The sequence below is a fragment of the Eptesicus fuscus genome, chromosome 7 (assembly GCF_027574615.1).
Source record: "Eptesicus fuscus isolate TK198812 chromosome 7, DD_ASM_mEF_20220401, whole genome shotgun sequence".
In the NCBI taxonomy this organism is placed as follows: domain Eukaryota; kingdom Metazoa; phylum Chordata; class Mammalia; order Chiroptera; family Vespertilionidae; genus Eptesicus; species Eptesicus fuscus.
Window position 1 is genome coordinate 10488590 of NC_072479.1, and position 24522 is coordinate 10513111.

General features: G+C 42.3%; 1 protein-coding gene and 1 pseudogene across 1 annotated transcript in view; one reads left to right on the plus strand and one right to left on the minus strand.

The window, feature by feature from the left end:
- The window catches only part of FLT1 (fms related receptor tyrosine kinase 1), a 218462-nt gene that overhangs the window by 166025 nt on the left and 27915 nt on the right, over positions 1-24522 (plus strand). Inside the window, exons 19-20 of the mRNA XM_054719726.1 lie at positions 21409-21522; positions 23271-23359. Coding sequence (XP_054575701.1) covers positions 21409-21522; positions 23271-23359 — 203 coding nt within the window. The remainder of the gene's footprint in view (positions 1-21408; positions 21523-23270; positions 23360-24522) is intronic.
- On the minus strand, positions 15451-16183 carry LOC129149881 (RING finger protein 141-like; annotated as a pseudogene).

Here is a 24522-nt window from a genome sequence, read left to right on the forward strand (position 1 = left end):
TTGAAATGATCCACTTGACATTATAATGGAAACTTCGCTGTACATCACAAATCCCAAAGGCTTAACTGGGGCTTGACCTAACTATAAGATAAGATTATGAAACTAAAACAAGTGAGATGATCAAAACAGTAAACTATTTAATATTGTCAAGTCCCAATCATAAAACTTTTCCTCTTTAGAAATGAAAAACAACAAATTATATTTCAAGTGCGAAGTGTGAGGAGGTAGAGCCAAATCACACAGGAATATATGACCACTGCCATAGATACACTGAAAGTGAAAATTATGTAAGCCAAACAAATCAAAACTCATAGATCTTTTAAAGTTTAGAAAATAATTCATTTCCTCAGTTATGATGAAATTTTCTGTTATTTCAATGCATCTTAAGGTGCCCAAACCAAAAGAAACAGGAATGAAAACCCAAAGGGCAGCTCTCAGCTTTCCAAGGTCTCCAAGATAATGCCAGGGGATTTTGAGGCACAGAAAGCTATATGCCCAACTAAGCAGGTACCTAGCAAAGGCTTCGGGAGAAAAAGGGCCATTTGCTTAGGGAGACTTCAAAGTTCTTCCTCTTCTTCCAGCCCTGACACCATCATTGCCCAAGTATCATGTCATGATATTTTCCACCTTAAAAGGCTGTCCTTTTTAAAGGAAAACTTTGATAAAATTCTACAAAGAACCTGACAGTTCTGCTCTGAAAGTAACCAGGAAAGGAGTTTTGTATCCACAAGTCAGGACTTTTGTTCGAGTTGGACAACCCAGATGATGGAAAGCATTTCTGTGAGAATACCTCCATTCCAGCACCCCACCCTGTACACCCCACCCCAGATTCTAAAGAGAAGACGCATCAACATGTCTTCTATGTGAGAAAGCATCAGACTAGGTACCTTAATATATTAGGTAGAACCACTTGAAATCGTCATTTTTCTTATTTTTCTCTCTACAGCCTTGTTTTTCTGTATTGTTGTGTTTTGGGATTTTTGTGGGTTTTTAAAATTTTATTTATTAAATTGATTGTGGTGACATTGGTCAACATGAACATATAGGTTTCATGTGTGGGTTTCTATGTAACAAGATCTGTATATGGCACCATGTGCCCACCACCCGAAGTCAAATCTTCTCTCACTTTATACTGGTATTAGTACCTCTTTCTCCCCACCCCCCTCCCATTCCCCTTCTCCCTGGCAACCACCACTCTGCTGTTTGTGTTCATAAGTTCAGGTTTATATCCCACATATGAGTGAAATGACATGGTTCTTGGATTTTTCTGTCTGACTTATTTCACTTAGCATGTTTCAAAGTCCATCCATGTTGTTGCAAATGGTGCTATTTCATCCTTTCTTATGGCTGAGTAGTATTCCATTGTGTGTATGTACATCTTCTTCATTCAGTCCTCTATTGTGGGACACTTTGGTTATTTCCATGTCTTGGCCACCATGAATAATGCTGCAATGAACATAGGGGTGCATATATCTTTGCGAATACATGATTTTGAATGTTATGGAGTAGGATTAGGATTGCTGGGTCATATGGTAGCTCTATTCTTAATTTTTTGAGGAATTGCCAGACTGCTTTCCATAGTGGTTGTACCAGTCTACATTCCCATCAGCACTGAATGAGGGTTCCCTTTTTTCCACAACCTCTCCAACACTTGTTATTGCTTGTCTTGTTGATAATAACCACTCTAACAGGTGTAAGGTGATATCTCATTGTAGTTTTGATTTGTATTTCCCTAATTGCCAGTGAGGTTGAACATCTTTTTTTAGTTATTACTTCTTTATTTAACAAAGCTTCCCATGTACCTCAAGTAGAAAATTTTTCTTCATGAGAGAAAACAAATCCTTGAGTCATTCTAGGGCTAATTGTTATTCTCAGTCTCTTAATGGGCTTCAGAAACTCCGCTCTGTGGGGCAAGGTGTTTTCCAATTGGGTGGGTCAACTGTCTTCCCCCCAGGCAAAGCCACCTGTATAGCAAATATCTGCATGAGAAAGATGACCTCCACAATATGAAGGAATACTCAGAACAGAAAATGGGGTGTCTGCCTTGTGAGTACTAACTCCAGAGCCCCCAATCATGGCTTCTGCTAACACAGCTCCAGTCCACTCTGCCCTCCCTCTGCCAGAGCACAAGGTGAGTGGCTCTCCAGGGAATTTTGTGCTTTTGGCCCTTTAAGAGGGTTCCTGACTTGTTTTTTGTAGGGAAGATGGTGACCAGCAAGAAGGTAGGGAGGGAGAGTATGTGAGAGAGTGAGGGAGCGATAGAGGAGTGTGTGGATTGAGTGGGTGTGTGTGTGAGTGAAATAGGGACAGTTAGATCCTGCAGGTCTTCCAAGGGGCTGCCAAACAAGGCAGTCTTAGATGGCGAAACCCCACTGCCACCACGAACACTCCGGGGGCAGCCAGTGCGGGCACAGAGATCACGCCATCTTGAAAAACAAAACTGCTTGAGACTAGAATGCTAGCCTCACCACCACCTAATCTGGTCTCAGACATAAACCGGGACACCACTAGGGACAAAGACCTGCAACCACAGCTGCAGACCCAAAGACACCAAGAATCCAGACATCCCAACAACAGATTTCTGTGAGTCACAGAGCCCATCCCCCTCCCCACAGGCTCACTGCAGTGCCATAGGAACTGCTAGACCCTCCCTCACACAGGGCTGCGGCCCCATTGCCGGAATTTGAGCCTGGGTGCACGCACAGCCACTGGGAATCTGTCACCCACAGCACGAAATCGTGAGAACAGACCCCACGCCCACACAGAGCTTCTCTGCTACCAGAATTTGAGCCTGGGCATGCATGCGCAGACACTTGGAATCTGTTCCCCACAGCACATAATCACACAAACAGACCACATGCCCACAAAGGGCAGCAGTGCCACCTGACATTGATTCTGGGCAAGTGCACAGAGAAGTCTGTTCTCCGCAGCACAGGAATGGACCCCCTGCCAACACAGGGCAACAGTGCAACCCAGCCCCCCAAGCAGACCAGGGACCCTGATTCTCCATGCAAGAGGCAGCACTGAGCACCAGTGACTTGACTCTGTTTCTCATCGCACGCACCTGGGATCCCTGATTACCAGTGCATGCACACTAAGAGCCAGTGACCCCAATTCTCAGCACATGTGCACACAGGAACACTGATGCTCAGCACGAGGCTGCACCAAGCAACAGAGACTCTGATACTCAATTCTCAGTGCAGACACAGGGGGACTCTGACTCCTGGCATGCACTAGGGGACCCTGATTTTTGACACATGCCAGCGGGGTCTCTTTTTCAGCATGACGCAGGCAGGGTCCCTGACTCTAGGTGCGTGTGCACGGTCGCACTGAGCACCCGTGACTAGGATCCTGGATGAACATGGCTCCCACCAACCCACAGCAGTCACATGTCTTGGTGGCTATTCAGTGACACTCAGTGACTCTCAGTGGTGTGAAGCTCCCACTGCACATGGCCCAGGCCCCCGCAACTCACTTCTGGTGATAGTTAGAATGGGGAGACAACGAAACAATCCCCAGAGGAAAGAAAAGGAGGAATCACCAAGAAAGGAAATAAGTGAAACAAAAAGCATGCAACATGACAGAAAAAGAATTCAGAGTAATGGTAGTACAGTTCATACACCAGATGGACGAAAAATCAACAACCTATGCAAAAATCAGGAAGAAATCAAAAGTGATATAGCTACAATCAAAAACAACATGGAAGGTTTCAACAGTAGACTAGAAGAAGCAGAGGACCAAATTAGTGAGTTAGAAGATCAGGTACAGAAACAAGCCCAATCTGAACAGCAACTGGAGAAAAAAATTAAAAAGCAGGAGGAGAGCCTAAGGGAGCTTTGGGACAATACAAAACGAAGTAACATACATATAATAGGGCTGCCAGAAGGATAAGAAGATCAGCAAGGATTAGAAAATCTGTTTGAAGAAATAATAACAAAAAACTTCCCTGACATGGGAAAGAAAAAAGTTACACAAGTACAGAGAGTCCCAAGCAAGATGAATCCCAAAAGACCCACACCAAGACACGTCATAATTACAATGGCAAATGTTAACGACAAAGAGAGAATCTTAAAGGCTGCAAGAGAGTGACAGAGAGTTACCTACAAAGGATCCCCCATTAGATTATCAAATGATTTCTCAACAGAAACACGTCAAGCTACAAGGGAATGGAAGAAAGTATACAAAGTGATTCAAAGCAAAGGACTGAATCCAAGAATACTCTATCCAGCAAGACTATCAATCAAAATTGAAGGGGAAATCAGGAGCTTCGCAGAAAAAAAAAAGGCTTATGGAATTTATCACTACCAAGCCAGCAATGCAAGAAATGCTAAAGGGAGTGCTATAAAAAGAAGAAATAGGAAGGGAGGGAGGAACACAGGCTTAAAAGCACAGAAATAGCTACAAACAAGTACCTATCAATAATAACACTAAACGTAAATGGATTAAATGCTCCAATCAAAAGAAATCGAGTGACTGAATGGATAAGAAAACATGACCCATATAGTTGCTGTCTACAGGAGACCCACCTCAGAACAAGGGACCCACACGATTGAAAGTGAAGAGATGGAAAAATATCTATCAGGCAAATGGAAATTTAAAAAAAAGCTGGGGTAGCAATACTTATATCTGACAAAATAGACCTCAAAGTAAAGACCATAACAAGAGACAAGAAAGGCCACTTCATAATTCTAAAGGGATCGAAACAAAAAGAGGATATAACTCTGGTACACATATATGCACCCAATGCAGGAACACCCAAATACATAAAAAAAACTTCTGCAAGATATCAGCGGAGAGATTGACAGCAACACAATCATAGTAGGAGACTTTAATACCCAATTAACATCACTGGATAAGTCCTCTAGAGAAAAAATTAGCAAAGAAACATCAATCCTAAATGACTCACTAGATCAGATAGACTTAATCAACATCTTTAGAACATTCCACCCCAAAACTATAGAATATACATTCTTCTCAAGTGCACATGGGACATTTTCAAAGATAGACCACATATTGGGACACATGCAAAATCTCTCCAAATTCAAGAGGATTGAAATAATATCAAGTATCTTCTCAGATCACATGACATAAAATTAAAAATCAACTACAGTAAAAACAACCACAAAAATTCAAACACTTGGAGGCTGAATAGCATGCTATTAAACAATGAGTGGGTTACCAAAGAGATCAAAGAAGAAATAAAAAAGCCATCCTGGAAACAAACAACAATGAAAACACAACAATCCAAAATCTTTGGGACACAGTGAAAGCAATCCTGAGAGGGAAGTTCATAGCATTACAAGCCTACCTCAAAAAACAAGAAAAACTGGTAATAAACCATCTAACTCTGAAACTTGAAGAATTAGAAAGAGAGCAACAATAAAAGCCCAGTGTGAGCAGGAGAAAGGAAATAATAAAGATCAAAGCAGAAATAAATGACATAGAGACCAAAAAAAAACAATACAAAAGATCAATGAAACCAAGAGCTGGCTCTTTGAAAGGATAAACAAGATTGATGAACCTCTAGCCAGGCTCACCTAGAAGCAAAGAGAGAGGACCCAAATAAACAAAATCAGAAATGAAAGAGGTGAAATAACAACAGACCCCACAGAAATACAAAGAATCATAAAAAAATACTATGAGCAACTCTACTCCAACAAACTGGTCAACCTAGAAGAAATGGATATATTCCTAGAAAAATAAGAACTTCCAAAACTCAACCAGGAGGAATAAAAAAATCTGAATAGGCCGATAACTATGGAGGAAATAGAAGCAATAATCAAAAAACTTCCAACAACAACAACAAACAAAAAAAAAGCCCTGTATGAGATGGCTTTACAGGGGAGTTTTATCAAACATTCAAAGAAGAAATAAAACCTATCTTCCTCAGACTATTCCAAAAAATTCTAGAGGAAAGAGCACTTCCAGGCTCTTTCTATGAAGCCAGCATTACCCTAATCCCAAAACCAGATAAAGACAATACAAAGAAAGAGAATCACATGCCAATAACCCTCATGAACATAGATGCCAAAATACTCAACAAAATTCTAGCAAATCAAATCCAGCATTACATTAGAAAGATCATACACCATGACCAAGTGGATTTATTCCAGGGATGCAAGGATGGTACAATATCCACAAATCAATAAATGTGATACACCACATAAACAAACTGAGAGATAAAAACCATATAATCATATCCATTGATGCAGAAAAAGCATTTGACAAAATCCAACACTCTTCCTTGATAAAAACTCTCAGCAAGGTGGGAATAGAAGGATCATACCTCAACATAATAAAAGCCATATATGACAAATCCACAGCCTATATCATACTCAATGGGCAAAAACTAAAACCATTTCCCCTAAGAACAGGAACAAGACAGGGATGCCCACTTTCACCACTTCTGTTCAACATAGTACTGGAGATACTAGCCACTGTGATCAGACAAGAAGAAGAAATAAAATGCATCCAAAATGGAAAAGAAGAAGTAAAACTGTCCTTATTCGCAGATGAAATGATATTGTATATAGAAAACCCCAAAGACTCCATCAGAAAATTTTTAGACTTAATAAATGAATTCGGCAATGTAGCAGGATACAAAATTAACACCCAGAAGTCTATGGCTTTTCTATACACCAATAATGAACTCACAGAAAGAGAAATTTAAAAAGCAATCTCATTTACCATTGCAATGAAAAAAATTAAGATACCTAGGAATAAACTTAACCAAGGAGACAAAGGACCTGTACTCAGAAAACTTCAAGAAGCTAAAAAAAGAAATAGAAGAAGTCATGAACAAATGGAAGAATATACCATGTTCATGGATTGGTAGAATCAACATCATTAAAATGTCCATACTACCCAAGGCAATCTATAAATTCAATGCAATCCCCATTAAAATGCCAATGGCATACTTCAAAGACCTAGAACAAATTCTCCAAAAATTCATCTGGAATAAAAAAAGACCCCAAAAAGGGTGCAGGCTGGGCTGAGGGACACACATCCCCATGCACAGATTTCGTGCACTGGGCCTCTATTCTATATATATAAAAGCCTAAGCAACGATTACAACTGGTCAACTGAATAACAGGTTGCTATGACACGCACTGACCACCAGGGGGAAGACACTCAATGCAGGAGCTGACCCCTGGTGGTCAGTGTACTCCCACAGCAATCTTGAGAAAGAAGAACAATGTTGGAGGGATCACAATACCAGATATCAAGCTATACTACAAAGCCACTGTTCTCAAAACTGCCTGGTACTGGCACAAGAACAGAGAACCCAGAAATCAACACAAGCCAGTATGCTCAATTAATATTTGACAAAGGAGGCAAGAGCATACAATGGAGACAAGACAGTCTCTTCAATAAATGGTATTGGGAAAACTGGACAGATACTTGCAAAAAAATGAAACTAGACCACCAACTTACACCATACACAAAAATAAACTCAAAATGAATAAAGGACTTAAATGTAAGATGGGAAACCATAAAAATCTTAGAAGAAGCCATAGGCAGCAAAATAGCAGACATATGTCATAGCAATATCTTTACTGATACAGCTCCTAGGGCAATGGTAACTAAAGAGAAAATAAACAAATGGACTTCATCAAAATAAAAAGCTTCTGCACAGCAAAAGAAACCATCAACAAAACAACAAGGAAGCCCACTGCATGGGAGAACATATTTGCCAATGTTATCTCCAATAAGGGTTTAATCTCCAACAAATACAGGGAACTCATACAACTTAACAAAAGGAAGATAATCAATCCAATCAAAAAATGGGCAAAGGACCTAAATAGACACTTTTCAAAAGACACATTCAGAAAGCCAAGAGACATATGAAAACATGCTCAAAGTCACTAATCATCTGAGAGATGCAAATCAAAACAACAATGAGGTACCATCTCATACTTGTCAGAATGGCTATCATCAACAAATCAACAAGCGACAAGTGCTGGCGAGGATGTGGAGAAAAGGGAACCTTTCTTCACTGCTGGTGGGAATGCAGACTGATGCAACTACTATGGAAAACAGTATGGCATTTCCTCAAAAAATTAAAAATGGAACTGCCATTTGACCCAGTAATTCCACTTCTAGGAAATATCCCAAAAGAACAGAAATACCAATCAGAAAGGATATATGCACCCCTATGTTCATAGCAGCACAATTTACAATAGCTAAGATTGGGAAACAGCCTAAATGTCCATCAGCAGATGAGTGGATTAGAAAACTGTGGTACATCTACACAATGAAATACTACGCTGCTGTAAAAAAGAAGGAATTCTTACCATTTGCAACAGCATGGATGGAACTGGAGAGCTTTATACTAAGTGAAATAAGCCAGTCAGTGAAAGATAAATACCACATGATCTCACTCATTTATGGAATATAAAGAACATTATAAACTGTTGAACAAAAATAGATAGAGGCAAAGAAGCATTGAACAGACTTTCAAACTACATGGGGAAGGTAGGAGAGGGGTGGGAGGGTAAGAGAGCAACTGAAGGACTTGTATGCATGCATATAAGCACAACCAATAGACGCAAGACACAGGGCAGGGTGTGGGGAGGGGAATGAGGCAAGTGCCGGGGGGGGGGGGGAGGCCAGGGGGAGGTCAACGGGGGGGAAAAAAGGAGACATATGTATTACTATTTGTAATACCTTAAACAATAAATATTTTTTAAAAAAAGAATAACAACAACAAATAAAAGAGGGTTCCTGCGTTTCCAGCCATTTCTCCCTCGCAGACAGCAACTCCACTGCTTTTCACAGCCAGATGTTTTTTGGGTACCCTTTTTAGTTCTGGTGTTCCCTGCCGGGAGGCCCAGCTTGGGGATTAGACTCCAGAGTTCTAAGTGGCAACCCCCCACAGCTGAGATCTCTCTCTATGGAACTTCAGCTGTGGTCTGTGGGAGGCCAGGCAGCCCTTTCGTGCCTCTGCTCCTCCTACCAGTCTCCAGGCAGTCTCCAATTAGTGTCCTTGGTTGTCAGGGTTCTCTCCAGTGAGTCTTCAATTGATGATTCAGGAAGTTTTTCCATATTTTACTTGTAATTCCAGTTTGGTCCTGGGAGCGTGTCTGTGCAGCAGCCATTTACTCCACTGCCATCTTTTATCTCAAGGTTGAACATCCTATATAATAAAGAGGTAATATGCAAATTGACCATCACTCCAACACACAAGATGGCTACCCCCATGTGGACACAAGATGACCGCCACAAGATGGCCAGCAGGGGAGGGCAGTTGTGGACAATCAGGCCAGCAGGGGAGTGTAGTTAGGGGTGACCAGGCTGGCAGGGGAGGGCAGTTAGAGGTGACCAGGCTGGCAGGGGAGGGCATTTAGGGGCAATCAGGCCAGCAGGGGAGCAGTTAGGTATCGATCAGGCTGGCAGGGAGTGGTTAGGGGCAATCAAGCAGGCAGGCAGGTGAGCGGTTGGGAGCCAGCAGTCCTGAATTGTGAGAAAGGGATGTCCGACTGCCTGTTTAGGCCCAGTGGGATCGGGCCTAAATGGACAGTCGGACATCCCTCGAGGGGTCCCAGATTGGAGAGGGTGCAGGCTGGGCTGAGGGACACACCCCCCATGCACAGATTTCATGCACTGGGCCTCTAGTCTATATATATAAAAGCCTAAGCGATGATTACAACTGGTCAACCGAATAACAGGTTGCTATGACACGCACTGACCACCAGGGGGAAGACACTCAATGCAGGAGCTGCCCCCTGGTAGTCAGTGAACTCCCACAGCCAACCTCTGGCTGCCGGCCAACCTCCCGTGGTCCCTTCCCCTGGCCAGCCGACCCCGATGGGCCCTGATCGGGACTGGGCAAGACAGCCCCAATCGGCCCCTCAGACCAGGCCAAGGGACCCCACCCGTGCACAGTATCATGCACCAGACCTCTAGTCTTTTCATAAATCTATTGGCTGTTTGTATGCCTTCTTGGGAGAGGTATATTTTCAAGTCCTCTACCCACTTTTTTTTATTATTATTAACTTCAGAGAGGAAGGTAGAGGGAGAGTTAGATGGAAACATCAATGATGAGAGAGAATTACTGATCGGCTGCCTCCTGCACACCCCTGCTAGGGATCGAGCCCGCAACCTATGGATGTGCCCTCGACTGGAATCGAACCCTGAACCTTCTGGTCCGCAGACCGACGCTCTATCCACTTAGCTAAACCAGCCAGGGTTCTGCCCACTTTTTGATTGGGTTGTTTGTTAGTTTGTTTGGTGTTGAGTTTTACGAGTTCTTTATATATTTTCGAAATTAAACCTCTGTTAGAGCTACTGTTTGCAAATATCATCTCCCACCTGGTTGGCTGCCTCTTTGATGTCCGTTTCTTTTGCTGCGCAGAAGCTCCCATTCATTCATTTTTACCTTTTCCTCCCTTGCCTTTGGGGTCAAGTTTGATACCTATACTTTCTTCTATGTAACTTATTGTTTCCGGTCTTATGTTTAGGTCTTTGATCCATTTTGAATTAATTTTTGTACATAGGGACAAGCGGTAACCCAGTTTCATTCATTTGCATGTGGCTTTCCAGTTTTCCCAGCACAATTTATTGAAGAGACTATCTTTACTCCAATGTGCATTTCTGGCTCCTTTGTCCAAAATTATCTGTCCATATATGTGTGATTTTATTGCTGGGCTCTCTATTCTGTTCCATTGATCTGTGTGTCTGTTTCTCTACCAATACCATGCTGCTTTGATTATCATAGCTCTGTAGTATAATTTGGAGTCAGGTAGTGTGATACCTCTAGCTTCATTTTTTTCCCTCAGGATTGCTTTGGCTATTCTGGGTCTTTTGTGATTCCATACAAATCTGATGATTTCTTGTTCTATTTCTTTAAAAAATGACACTGGGATTGTGATGGGGATTGCATTAAATCTGTATATTGCTTCAGGTAATAAGGCTATTTTAATTATGTTGATTCCTCCAATCCATGAACATGGGATATTTTTCCATTTTGTTGTGTCTTTTTCAATCTCTTTTAATAATACTTTGTAATTTTCAGTATATAGGTCTTTCACATTCTTTGTTAAGTTTATTCCTAGGTACTTTATTCTTTTGGTTGCTATTGCAAAAGGAATTGTTTTTTCTATTTCTTTTTCTGAAGTTTTGTTGTTAGTATACAGGAAGAAAATGGATTTTTGCACATTGATTTTGTATCCTGCAACTTGACTGTATATGTTTATTGTTTCTAATAGTTTTTTAGTAGAGTCTTCAGGGATTTCTATATACAGAATCATGTCATCTACAAAAAGTGACAGTTTGACTTCTTCTTTCCCTATTTGGATGCATTTTATTTCTTTCTATTGCCTTATTGCTCTGGCTAGGACTTCCAGCACTATGTTGAATAAGAGTGGTGAGAGTGGACATCCTTGTGTGGTTCCTGATCTTAGGGGAAAAGCTTTCAGTTTTTCACCATTGAGTATATTAACTGAGGGTTTATCATATACTAGAGGCCCGGTGCACAAAATTCATGTACGGGCGGGAGGGGGGTCCCTTGGCCTGGTCTGTGGGGCCGATTGGGGCCGTCAGCCCAGCCTGCACCCTCTCCAATCGGGGACCCCTTGCAATCTGGGACCGCTGGCTCCTAATCGCTCACCTGCCTGCCTGATTGCCCCTAATCACCTCTGCCTGCCTGCCTGATCACCCCTAACTACTCCCCTGCCAGCCTGATTGCCCCCAACTGCTCTCCCCTGCCAGCCTGATCGCCCCTAAATGCCCTCCCCTGCTGTCCTGGTTGCCCCCAACTGCCCTCCCCTGCTGGCCTGGTCACCCCCAACTACTCTCCCCTGTGGCCTGATCTCGCCCCTATCAGCCCTCCCCTGCCGGTCTAAACTCGCCCCCAACTGCCCTCCCCTGGAGGCCTGGTCGCCCCCAACTGCCCTCCCCTGCCGGCATGATCACCCCTAAACCCCTGCCAGCCTGATCTCACCCCCAACTGCTCTCCCCTAACTGCCTCTGCCTTGGCCCCCACCACCATGGCTTTGTCCGGAAAGAAGTTGGACCTCCGGAAGATGGCCAGTAGACCTGGTCTAATTAGCATATTACCCTTTTATTAGTATAGATAGATTATATAAGATAAGATTGCTTAAATTAGGGGGAGCCTTTTTCAGCAGGAGGAGATGCTCTTGGCAGACAAAAATACGTAATCCCTGTATCTGGACTGATAGCCAGCCAAATGCACTATACTGCCAAACCAGTCATTAAAAAATTGAACTGCTTTCTTACACCTTAGACCAAACAGCTGTTGCCCTTAAAACCCCTCCTCAGCCCCCATGTTACATTCTGCCTTGGCAATTCACCCAGATTAGCTTCTGATTGGTCAGTTTCTATGCCAGTCAGCTTCTCCGGGCCTATCTCTGGGCCTGGTCCACAGCTGCTGGCCCTGCCTCTCTTTCTGGGCCTGATCCACAGCCTCCATGACAGCTGCAGATCAGGCCCTGCTTCTCTCTCCAGGCCTCTCTCTGGGCCTGATCTGCAGCTGCTGTGCCCTCCTCACCCCGCCCACCCCTGCCGCCCCACCAACCTACAGGTTGCCAGTCTTGCTATGAAAGGAGCCTGTGGGCCGCAGGGGAGGGACCAAGAGGTGCTCCATGCACTTCCTGGTGACCGGTCGTCTGTCTGGTCGTTTAGGTAGTGACAGCCCCTGGCATTTTATAATGTAGATGGCCTTTATTATGTTGAGGTACTTTCCTTCTATTCTTATTTTATTGAGTGTTTTAATCATAAATGAATGTTGTATCTTATCAAATGCTTTTTCTGCATCTATTGATAAGATCATATTATTTTTATCCTTTCTTTTGTTAATGTGATGTATTATGTTGATTGATTTGCAAATGTTGAACCATCCTTCTGTCCCACTTGATTGTGATGAATTATTGTAATGAATCCCACTTGATTACGATGTATTATTTTTTGGATGTACTGTGTATTCAATTTGTTAGTATTTTGTTTAGGATTTTTGCATCTGTATTCATTGGGGATATTGGTCTGTAGTTTTCTTTTTTGTGGGTGTTGTCTTTGTCAGGTTTTGGTATCAGGGTAATATTGGCCCTATAGAATGTGTTAAGAAGTATTGCCTCTTCTTCAATTTTTTGGAAGAGTTTGAAAAGAATAGGTTTTACTTCCTATTTGAATATTTAGTGAAGCCATTGGGTCTTTTGTGTATTGGGAGGTTTTTTTTATAGTTGTTTCAATTTCCTCACTGCTGATCAGTCTATTTAGATTTTCCAATTCTTCCTGATTTAGTCTAGAAAGGTTCTATAATTCTAGGAACTTATCCATTCCTTCTAGGTTATTGAATTTGGTGGCATAAAGTCTTTCATAATATTCTAGTGTGATCCTTTGCATATCTGTGATGTGTGTGGTGACTTCTCCTCTCTCATTTATGATTTTGTTTATATTGGTCTTTTCCTTTTTTTCCTTAGTGAGTCTAGCCAGGATTTTGCCCATTTTATTAATCTTTTCAAAGAACCATATCTTTGCTTTATTGATTTTTTGTATAGTCTTTTTGTTCTCTATTTCATTTAATTCTGCTCTTATTATTCTTTCTTCTGCTAACTTTGGGTTGCTGTTGTACTTTTTCTAGTATTTTAAGACATGATGCTAGGTTGTTTACTTGGGATTTCTCTTTTTCTTGAGATAGGCCTGTAATGATATAAACTTCCCTCTTATTACTGCTTTTGCTGCATCCCAGAGGTTTTGATATGTTGTATTATCATTCTCATTTATCTATATATCTTTTGACCTTATCTTTTTTTTTTTTTTTTGACCCAGTCATTTCTTAGTAGTATGTTATTTAATCTCCATGTATTTGTGGGTTTCTTTACTTCCTTTTTGCAGTTGATTTCTAATTTTAAGGCATCATAATCAGAAAAGATGCTTGATATAATTTTAATCTTTAAATTTGTTGATGCCAGTTCTGTTACCCAACATATGGTCTATACTTGAGAATGTTCCATATGCACTAGAGAAGAATGTATAATCTGAAGTTCTGGGATGAAATGTTTTGTAAATGTCAATTTTACCCATTTGGTCTAGTGTTTCACTTAAGGCCACTATTTCTTTATTGATTTTCTGTTTGATTGATCTGTCTAGAGCTGTCAATGGAGTATTAAGGCCTCCAATTATGATTGTGTTTTGACCTGTTTCTCCCTTTAGTTCTGTGAGTAGCTGTTTAATATATTTCAGTGCTCCCTGGTTGGGTGCTTATTTATTAAGAATTGTTATGCTTTCTTGATGTACTGTTCCCTTTATCATTATAAAGTGTCCATCTTTGTCTCTTGTTATCTTTGTTATCTTGAAATCTATCTTTTCAGATATAAGTATGGCTATACCTGCTTTTTTGTGAATGTTATTTGCTTAGAGAAATTTTCCACCCTTTTACTTTGAATCTACCTTTGTCTTTGCTGTTTAGATGTATCTCTTGTAAGCAGCATATGGTTGGGTTTTGTTTTTTTTATCCACTCTGCAACTCCGTGCCTCTTTCCTAGTGAAGTCAGGCCATTTACATTTAGGGTAATTATTTATTTATTTATTTATTTATTTATTTATTTAACATTCATGGTTTATTTTATTTATTTATTTAATCCTCACACAAGGATACATTTTTCATTGATTCAAGAGAGAGAGAGAAAGGGAGAGGGAGATAAACATCAATGTGAGAAACATCCACTGGTTGCCTCCCATATGTGCCCTGACTGAGGATCAAACCCACAACCTGGGTATGTGCCCTGAATGGGAATCAAACCTGAGACCCTTTGGTGCATGGGACACTCTAACCACTGAGCCACCTTGGCCAGGGTTTATGGTTTATTCCAGAATGCTCCTACCCTGAAAAATAGTAGTGTTTCAGAAGCCTCTGGAAATGTTGCTGTTACTGCAGCAAAGGATTCAAGAGCAATTAGTTCTAGTAAGCTATATTAGAACAGATAAATAATAGGGAAATAATGGTCTAGAACAGTAGCAAATTTTAATTTACCATAAATGGAAGACATAAAACGTTTATCAAAAGAAATGGGACAAATTGTCAGAAAAGCGAAAATAAGAGGGTGGGGAAAAGTGAGTTCTCACTGACTGCGCCACAACATCCCTGCATTCTTTCCCCATGACCCAAGTGTTTGTAGCCCAGAATAGCAACAAAACACTTCACTCAAGGTCATGGTCTGTGGGGCTGGCCTGCCTCATCAGCCATGTTAAGAATATAGTTAGCCATATCATCTTCAGTGGGCGCATGCCTCATCAGCCATGTTAAGAATATAGTTAGCCATATCATCTTCAGTGGGCGCATGCCTCATCAGCCATGTTAAGAATATAGTTAGCCATATCATCTTCAGTGGGCGCATGCCTCATCAGCCATGTTAAGAATATAGTTAGCCATATCATCTTCAGTGGGCGCATGCCTCATCAGCCATGTTAAGAATATAGTTAGCCATATCATCTTCAGTGGGCGCATGCCTCATCAGCCATGTTAAGAATATAATTAGCCATATCATCTTCAGTGGGCGCATCTGACACCACCCAAGATTCATTTGCTCCAGTAATCTGCAGGCGACAAATAGGGCAATTCTTGTGTCGATCACTCCATTTATCAATGCACATCTGACAAAAGCTGTGAGTACAAGGCAGGATGAGGTCAGCTCGGCCATCCATGCAGATACAACCTCCTCCTCATCAGTCAGCTGCTTCACCCTTCCCATCCAAAGACTAGCCTGACAAGATGTTACAGATGACGAGTTTTCATCAGGGTCTTCAGAGGTGGAGCTCTGTGCCAACACTTCTGCTGCTTGACTTGTGATGTCTTTATAAAGCTGAATGAACTGGTACAAGTTCATGATCCGTGATGCTTCTGCAATGCCACGCCTTTTGTTAATCTTGGTACAGACCACCCGTACAACCACTTTCCAAAAGGCAGAGGATCAGACCCAGGTTGTACCTCAAAGAGAAGATGTTTTTCCTGGCCAGAAGCCACTTTGGCGGTTACATCATTAAGTTCAGCTACTCTCCCAAGAAATTCTTCATAAGTTGAGCCACTTTCTCGAACCAATGTGACATGTTTTGCTACTTTTTCTGGTAACTTGTTAAGAACCAACTTTGGCTGATCCGAAATCTGTTGTCCCATGATGAAATGATGTCTTTTGAAATCCAGAAAGAGTATTGTTTCACATAGTTTCCAGGTTCAAGGCATCGCGCTTCCAGGGGGCACAGGTGCCGCCCCAACCGTCACTCAGGCCCACAGGCGGCGGCGGCGGTGGCCATTTAGGGTAATTATTGATGGATGAGGGTTTCCTATGGCCGTTTTATCTGTTTTCTGGTAGCTCTGTGCCTCCATTGGTTCTTTTCCTTTATGCTTCTGTCTGCTGTTTTTGTTTGATGGTGTTCCATACATCTTTCTGTTCCTCTTTGTTTAAGCTGTATGCCTGTTTGGGGGATTTTTGTGTGTGGTTGCCATTAGGTTTATAAAAAATGAAGTTGCATATATACCGTAGTTTTTTCCCTTTTGAGTGCATTTGATCTTCATCTTTCTTTGCCAATTCAGACCTTTCCCTCTTCCCTTTGCATATTTTTGTTGTCACAAAGTATCCTGTTTATGCTGTAAGGTTTTGGTGCTCTTACTCATAGTGTTGTGACCTTATGTTCTTTATTTCAGGTAGAATAACTTCCTTGAGTATTTTCTGCAATGCCTCAGCTTCTGTATATCTGGGAACGTTCTTATTTCTCCTTCAGATTTAAAAGATAATTTTGCTGGATATATTATTTGTGGCTGGTAACTTCTCTCTTTTAGATGTTTGAATATTTGGTTCCACTCTCTTCTGGCCGTAGAGTTTCTGCTGAGAAGTTGGATGAAATTCTAATGGGTTTTCCTTTGTAGGTCACTTCCTTCTTTTCCCTGGCTGCTTTGAGAAATTTTTCTTTGTCATTAATTTTTTTTTTTATTGGTAAAGCGCTTTTACTCACAAAGAGATGGGTGGGGCAGTTGCCACAATCTCAGTTTACAGGTGAATTCTGAGTGCCCAGTGACAAGGAGAGATTGATAGCAAAGCTGGATCTACTTACTAAGGCTCTCAAAGAGACGTGACAACTCTGTGCTGTCCCTGACCCCGGGCTGGATTCTGTACTGGAAAATATTGGGGCCACTGATAAAGTAGAATCAGAATGATGGATTAAAGTATTGAACCAATGTTAAATTTACTGAAGTTGATAACACTACTGTGATTGCATAAATGAATATTCTTAGGAAATGAACACTAAAGTATCCAAGCATGTAACTTACCCTCAAATGGTTCAGAAACAATGATACAGATGGATCCTTCCCATATGATAAAATGAGTGGGTTAAAATAGTAATAATTGGTGAATCTGGTATGCAGGTGTTCTTTTGTCTTTGTCATTAATTTTTGACAGCTTTATCACCAAGTGCCTTGGAGAGGGCCTCTTTGGATTAATGTAACTGGGTGTTCTGTTTGCTTCTTGGATTTGAGGATCTAGTTCTTTCCATAGATTTGAGAAGTTCTCATCCACTGTTTGTTTTAATAGAGTCTCCATTCCATGCTCCCTCTCTTCCTCCTCTACAATGCCTATGATTCTGATGTTACTTCTTCTGATGGAGTCAGCAAGGTCTTGTAGAGCTCTTTCATTTTCCTTTATTCTTAGGTCTCTCTCTTCTTCCTTCTGTGTCATTTCTTGATTCCTATCTTTGATATCTCTAGTTCTTTCCTCTAATTGGCTGGTTCTGTTTTCTATGCTCAACAGCTCACTCTTAATCTCCTCAATTGCCTGCTTCATTTCCAGGAATGCTGATATATTCATTTTTAACCTTTAGCACTCGGATGTTGAGATTAAAATTACTCTTTGAATGTATCAATAATTTGAAATATAAAAAAATACAAATAAATAAGTTTGTATGAAAAGAAACTCCAGTTTTTTATTCTACTGCCGTGCTTTGTAAAATCTGGGGTATTTAAAAAATTAAATCCCGAGTAGAATAAAGGAATCAAGAAAACAGCAAGCGAGTACAAAGGGTTAAAGTTTCAATTTCCTTGGAGAAATGTTCATTTTGTTCATTGATTTGTTTTCTGAGTGCATTGAATTGCCTGTCAGTATTTTCTCGCATCTCGTTGAGTATTTTCACAATTGCAATCTTGAAATTTCTATCATTTATATCACATAATTCCGTGTTTTCCAGCCTACTTTCTGGGGATCTTTCATTTCTTTCTGGTCATCGTGTTATGTGTTTCTTCATGGTATTTGCTGCCCTCCTTTGTTTTCACATTTATCTCTGGGGAGGTCTTTTTCCTATGTTCCAGTAGATGACGCTGAATTGCAAGATGTTTACCTCTGTGCTCTACCAGATTTGAGCCTCTGCAGCTTCCAGAGGACAGTACCCCAGACTGCTTGTGGGTGGGATTTGTTTTGTCCTCACCATAATGGTGACCCCTGACCTCCGCAGGTCTGGCCCAAGCACCCCTCCTGGAGTTCAGTCACAGGGGGAAACAGCAATTCCACTGAAACAGCACTTGGGTTACAGATAATATGCTCCTGAAGCCAACTCCATGGGCAACAGGAGGCAAGTTTGGGGAGTCTAAGCAGCGGCAAAGGCTCTGTGATTTCCTTTCTTTGTCTGAAACACCACCACCCGGCCCAGCAGTGGGGAGCCTCACAGCAGCACCCACTGCTCTGGAGGGTGGGCGTCTGTTGACTCAGTGTTCACTCTTGCCGCTCACGTGACTCCAACCCTACTCGCTGCATGCCCAAGATTCAGACACTGTACTCTCTCGCCACTCGCATGCAACCACACAACTCAGTCAATGTCCTCTCTTGCTACTGGAAGCTTGCAGCTCACAGCTTACAGACTGCCCTGCTGGGCTGCCCCCTGTAGCTCTCTGTTCCTTCAGGCCAAAGGAAGTGCCTGCTACCTCCGCCGCCAGCTTTCTCCCCTCTCCTGGCCAGGCTGCTAGTTCCCAGCTGTGCTGCAGGGCTGCATCTATGGCCTTGTCTGTGGCCATGTCTGCGCTTTCCTCCCTTCTTCTCTCCCTTTTTATCCCCCAGTGCACACCTTTAGGTGCTTCCATGTGCAGGTCTCTCAGGCATGCATCTGTGTTGAGCAGGGACTTCTTTGTTGAATTATAGGTGGCTAACTTGCTGGAATGCCAGGGGGAGAGGAAAAGAGGTGCTCTTACACCATCATTCCTCTGGCGTCACCTCCCTCTATAGCCCTGCGAGGAATATATTATTATCCCAATTTGCAGGTAAAGAATAATGGCCCAGAAAGATGAAATAGCCTCTGCAAGGCCACACAGCTCCCCAGTGTATAAGTAAGGATTTGAGTGCAAGTTTTGCAGTTTCGAGGGCAGTGCTCTTTCCCCCACACCACAGTGCTGTCAAAGAGGGGCTGACTGCCTCCTAAGCATGATTCATTGCTCCAAAATCCTGAGGCAAGCTAGTATCCCACCTTGAAATACAGTGAACTAAATCTGGAAGCATCTGCTTCCTCAGCTGGTCCTGTTTCCCTGCTTACTACCACACTCTGTCTCTGGGAGAGGCAAGTTGGCTGTGCTTGAAGGGGTATAAATACATGAAGGGATTGATGAGTTTGAGAAGAGAAATTCTGACCTGATATTTCTTAAAGGCCCAAAGAATCTACTCCATGTAATACAGAAATAGTATGTGTAATATCTTTATAAATGCTTATCTCTTTAAGGCACCAAATCATCCACTATTCAAAATTTCTAAAAACCATTTTCATTCAGCTTTCTTGTTTTTAAATTGGTTAGCCATCTGTTTCTAGGAGAAATTGAAAAGTCAGAATGTCAAATAAAGGCCATGAGTCAGAAGCTCTTTCAAAGTGCCCTTGAGCAAAACCTTTAACCTTTGGGGGCCTTCTGCCCATATCTGAAATGAGAAGACTAATCATGTTGTTTATTTATTTAACAAATATTTGTTGAGAATCTCCTGTGAGCCAAACCCAACCTCACTGGAAGGCTTTCAAAGTTCATCTATTATTAAAAAATGATTTGTACTTAAGAAATGCCATATCAGTATCTACCTAAATGTTACATGCACATCCTCTGACCCATTCCAGGACTATCTTACAGAAATACTTGCACATGTGTACAAAGATTACACACAGGCTGTCTACTATGGCATTATTTGTTTTTCTTTTTTTAATATATACCTTTTTATTGATTTCAGAGAGGAAGCGAGAGGGAGAGAAAGATAGAAACACAATGATGAGAAAGAATCATTGATTGGTGCCTCCTGCATGTCCCCCATGGGGAATTGAGCCCGTAACTTGGGCATGTGCCCTGACTGGGAATCGAAACATGACCTCCTGGTTCATAGGTCAATGCTCAACCATTGAGCCACACTCGCCAAGCTACAGCATTGTTTGTAATGGGAGGGAAAAACTTTATACAATCTAAATGTTAGAAATGCCATAAACCAATTAAAAAGAAGGGAAAGAGTCTCTGACATATTAAAAAGAAGGAAAAGCAAATTATATCTGTCCATATAATCCGATTTGTATGTCATCCCACTTATGTAAATAAAAAAAGATATTTGATTGGATGTATATATTTTTTATAAAAGCATAGAAAAGGTCTGAAATTCCAAAAGATTAACAGTGGTTACTCCTAAAAAGTTAAGTGGGCTGGAGTGGCTTTCACTTTTTACTCTACATACATCATACTGTTTAAATGTTTTAAAGCAAGATTATACAACTTTTTACTTCTAAAAATAACTTAAAATATTTAAATGCCCTAGAATTTAACTAATAAAAACAGACAGAACAAACTTAGGCTTTAGACTCTGTTAATTCTTAGACTGATGTTGTTTATTTCTGAGAATGAAATTGAAGTCAGATGCTTATGGATCCTCACAACTTGAGATAACCCTGTGGACACCAGGGAGAAAAAGGTTATCAGGAGAAAATGACACACTGCGAAGATTTTTATGAAGGGGGGTCACTTGTGGCCACTTGTGCTCCTTTTTCGTAACACCTCAAAGAGGGAAAAAGTGAGAAAAATACGTAAGCTGTGGGCACATCCCTGCCTGGAAGGTTCTTGCTGTGCCTGGTTCTGATGGACGGAAGTCTTTGGAAGGCATTTTCACAAGGTGCCCTGCTCTGAGTCAGCACATTACTGAGCAGACCTAGGTCCACAGAGAGGAAATGTGCAGTGACTAACCCCACCACCACTCTGGGCCTTACTGTAATCAAAAGGATGTTGGCTCAGGAGGGTGGGAGTAATGAAAACAGTCTGGAGACTTGGCCTTTCTGCAGAATGTGGGGAAGTGAATGAAGCAACAGGCTGAGCACTGACAAACATGGAGGGCAGGAACGCCGCTTCCAGCGGAAAGAGCCTCATTGTCCTGTCGCCTTGACTCTTCCTTGCTTCTCACACAGAGGGGGCCACAGCCAGCGAGTACAAAGCTCTGATGACTGAGCTCAAGATCTTGACCCACATTGGCCACCACCTGAATGTAGTCAACCTGCTGGGAGCCTGTACCAAGCAAGGAGGTAAATGAGGAGGGATCGGCCTGCTCCATCTCCGGCTCAAACGCTAGATGCAGAGTTCTCCAACATACAGCTTCTTCTCCCCACCCTGTTCCTCCTCACCTCCTAGAAAATGGCCTTTCAGTAGGTCCAGAGGAAACCGTTTTTCCATTATAAAAGGGGAGGGGAGGGTCCCATCCTAGAAATGCCTTCCCTGTGCAGTTAATTTAAAGGTTCTGAAGGGAAGGCCAGCCAAGCACTAACCTTCCCATGGGGGGGGGATAGAAAGGAACACTCATTAGTTTAGGTGAAGCTTCAAAGGAAATGTGCAACCTATGCATTGACCCCAGCTCTGGTCGCGCACCTCCACAGTCACCTCAAAACTGACCAGGGCTAATCAGAGAACCCCTCCAGCTGTGCCTCTGAGCTTGGGGTAGCGGCCTCAGGGCGGACGCCCCTCCTGCGGGCAACGACTGCCGGGCCCGCAGGCCACGAGACTGCAGGCTCCCCCTCAGGGTGGGTGACACACAACCTGTGGAAGCAACTTCCTGTCCCGTCCCCGGAGGGCAGAGGAGGTGCAGTCCAGCCTTCTAACACGCAAAGTCCCACAGAGACAGAGCCGCCCTCTGCGGAGCTCCCAGCATGCGGAACTGCTCCGGGATCACCCCGATGTCCCCGGAACCGGAACCGGAAGCTGCTCTTCGCCGCAGGTGTCAGGCCTGCCGGGGCCTGTGGGGGGAGCAGTGGGAAGCGCAGGCTCCAGAGGAGGCGGAAGCAGCCTTGGGGCACCACTGGGAGGCCGGGTTGCACTTGGGTGTGTTTTTCTTCCCAACCCTCTTGCTTCTTTTTAACCAGGAATCGGCAAACCATGGGGCCAGTCTGTGAGGTTAATTTGGCCGTTTTAAATAGTTGAGGGGAAAAGCTCAAAAGAATATTTTGTGAGAATTACATGAAATTCCAATTTGTATGTTCGTGAAGTTTTATTTCAGCACAGTCACTCATTTGGTGGCATTATCATCAATAGCTGCTTTCACACTACAAGGGCTGCATTGAGCTGTAGGGTCCACAAAACCTAAACTATTTGCTGTCTGGTCCTTGACAAAAAAGTTTGCAGACCCCTGCGTTAGCCCTTCTGACAAGCCTGGAGGCCAAGCCTGTGCGGACACCCCACCTGGCGGGGGGAGAGACAGTCCAGACAGAACCGGTCTATTTTCTGCACCGGAAGGGAGGACCTGCTGGCTAATCCTGGGGTTACTGTGGCAATATCTGGAGGCCCCTCTACTCACTAGGGTGTGGCTAACAGACAGAAGGCATTGGTCCCTCCCCTCCTCAAAGTTCTTTCTCCTCTTTTTTTTTTTTTTTCTGCTTCTCCCCACTCCCACCCCCCAATTGTCTCCTATTCCTTTGAGTTTTTTAATTGAAAAAAATCTCTCACCCAAAATTGCATCCCTAGACCCCACTAATATAAAGACAAGTTGGTTTAAGGCAGTGATCGGCAAACTCATTAGTCAACAGAGCCAAATATCAACAGTACAACAATTGAAATTTCTTTTGAGAGCCACATTTTTTTAACTGAAACTTCTTCTAACGCCACTTCTTCAAAATCGACTCGCCCAGGCCGTGGTATTTTGTGGAAGAGCCACACTCAGGGGGCCAAAGAGCCACATGTGGCTCTCGAGCCGCAGTTTGCCGATCACAGGTTTAAGGTTTCTCAGGCTGGCAAACTGGCTGACCTGCTTGGTGTGGCTGAGCATGTGTTGTTTTGGCTGCAGGGCCTCTGATGGTGATCGTTGAATATTGCAAATATGGAAATCTGTCCAACTATCTCAAGAGCAAACGAGACTTATTCTTTCTCAACAAGGTAAGGAATTTAGAGTTTGGATATTCTTAAAGATAACAATGACTTTCCATTTAGGCTGCTGCCTCATAAAACAAGAGAAACCTTTATCTTTCCATTAGACTAATGTCTGGCTTTCCCTCCTTTTTAAAAATTTCCTTCCACTCTTTGCAGACAGCACAGAGAATATTTGATCCTAGTGTATGGAGCAATAAATAAGGGTTAAAATTTACTAGCCATCTATCTAAACACCTATCAAATCATCCTGATAACTTTATCTCTCTTTCTCCCTCTCCCTCTCTTCCCCCAAATAAACACAGACACACACAAATCACTTAGTCACTTGTTTTATAAAGATAGCAAGTGTAATTGTCTCCGTTTATTAGATTAGAGAAATTAAGGACTCAATCAACTGAGTGACTTTACAGTAAACAATAGACCAATGATGGAGTCCAAGAAATCATTTTCTTTCCTTCCCACTCTCCTTTCTCCCACTTCTCCACACCCTCACCACCTGTCACCCCTACATATGCACTGAACCGGCCTTATGCACTAACTAAGGCTATGTAATAGAAGAAACACATGGGTCCAAGTTCTAAAGGCAAACCAAGTTTAAAAGAGATTATTGAATGGAGGAAAAAAGACTTTAATAAAACTTGGCCAGTGTGACCCATCCCACCAGCGCAGTACTGCGTCCTTCTCTGGTATGGAGAAGCTCGGCAGACAATGATTCAATATTATTAACTGATAATTAGCAGTGTTGGTGAGGAATCCATGTAGTGTGGTGGGTTAAGCACTCGGACTCTGTATCCAGACTGCCTGTGTTTAAATCCTGTTTCTATCACTCAGGAGATCTGGGACCTTGAGCAAGTTACTCAGTCTCTTTAAATTTAAGTTTCTCATTTATTAAACAAAAGTGATAATAGAACCCAACTCATTGTTCAGAGAATTACATAAAGATAAACATTCAACGAATGTTAGCTGTCATCATCATCATCATCGACCCACTGAAATAGAAAAAATAGGTGAGTCCAACTGAATGCCACTGATCTGTCTGATCTATATAATAGATTAAGTGTCCAAAACCCATGAGTGGTGCCTATCTCTGTCACATGGGCAAGCGTGGTCATGTGGCACACAAATAAAAACCACCTGACAGCTAGCCCAGTCTCTCATCTCTTAAACTT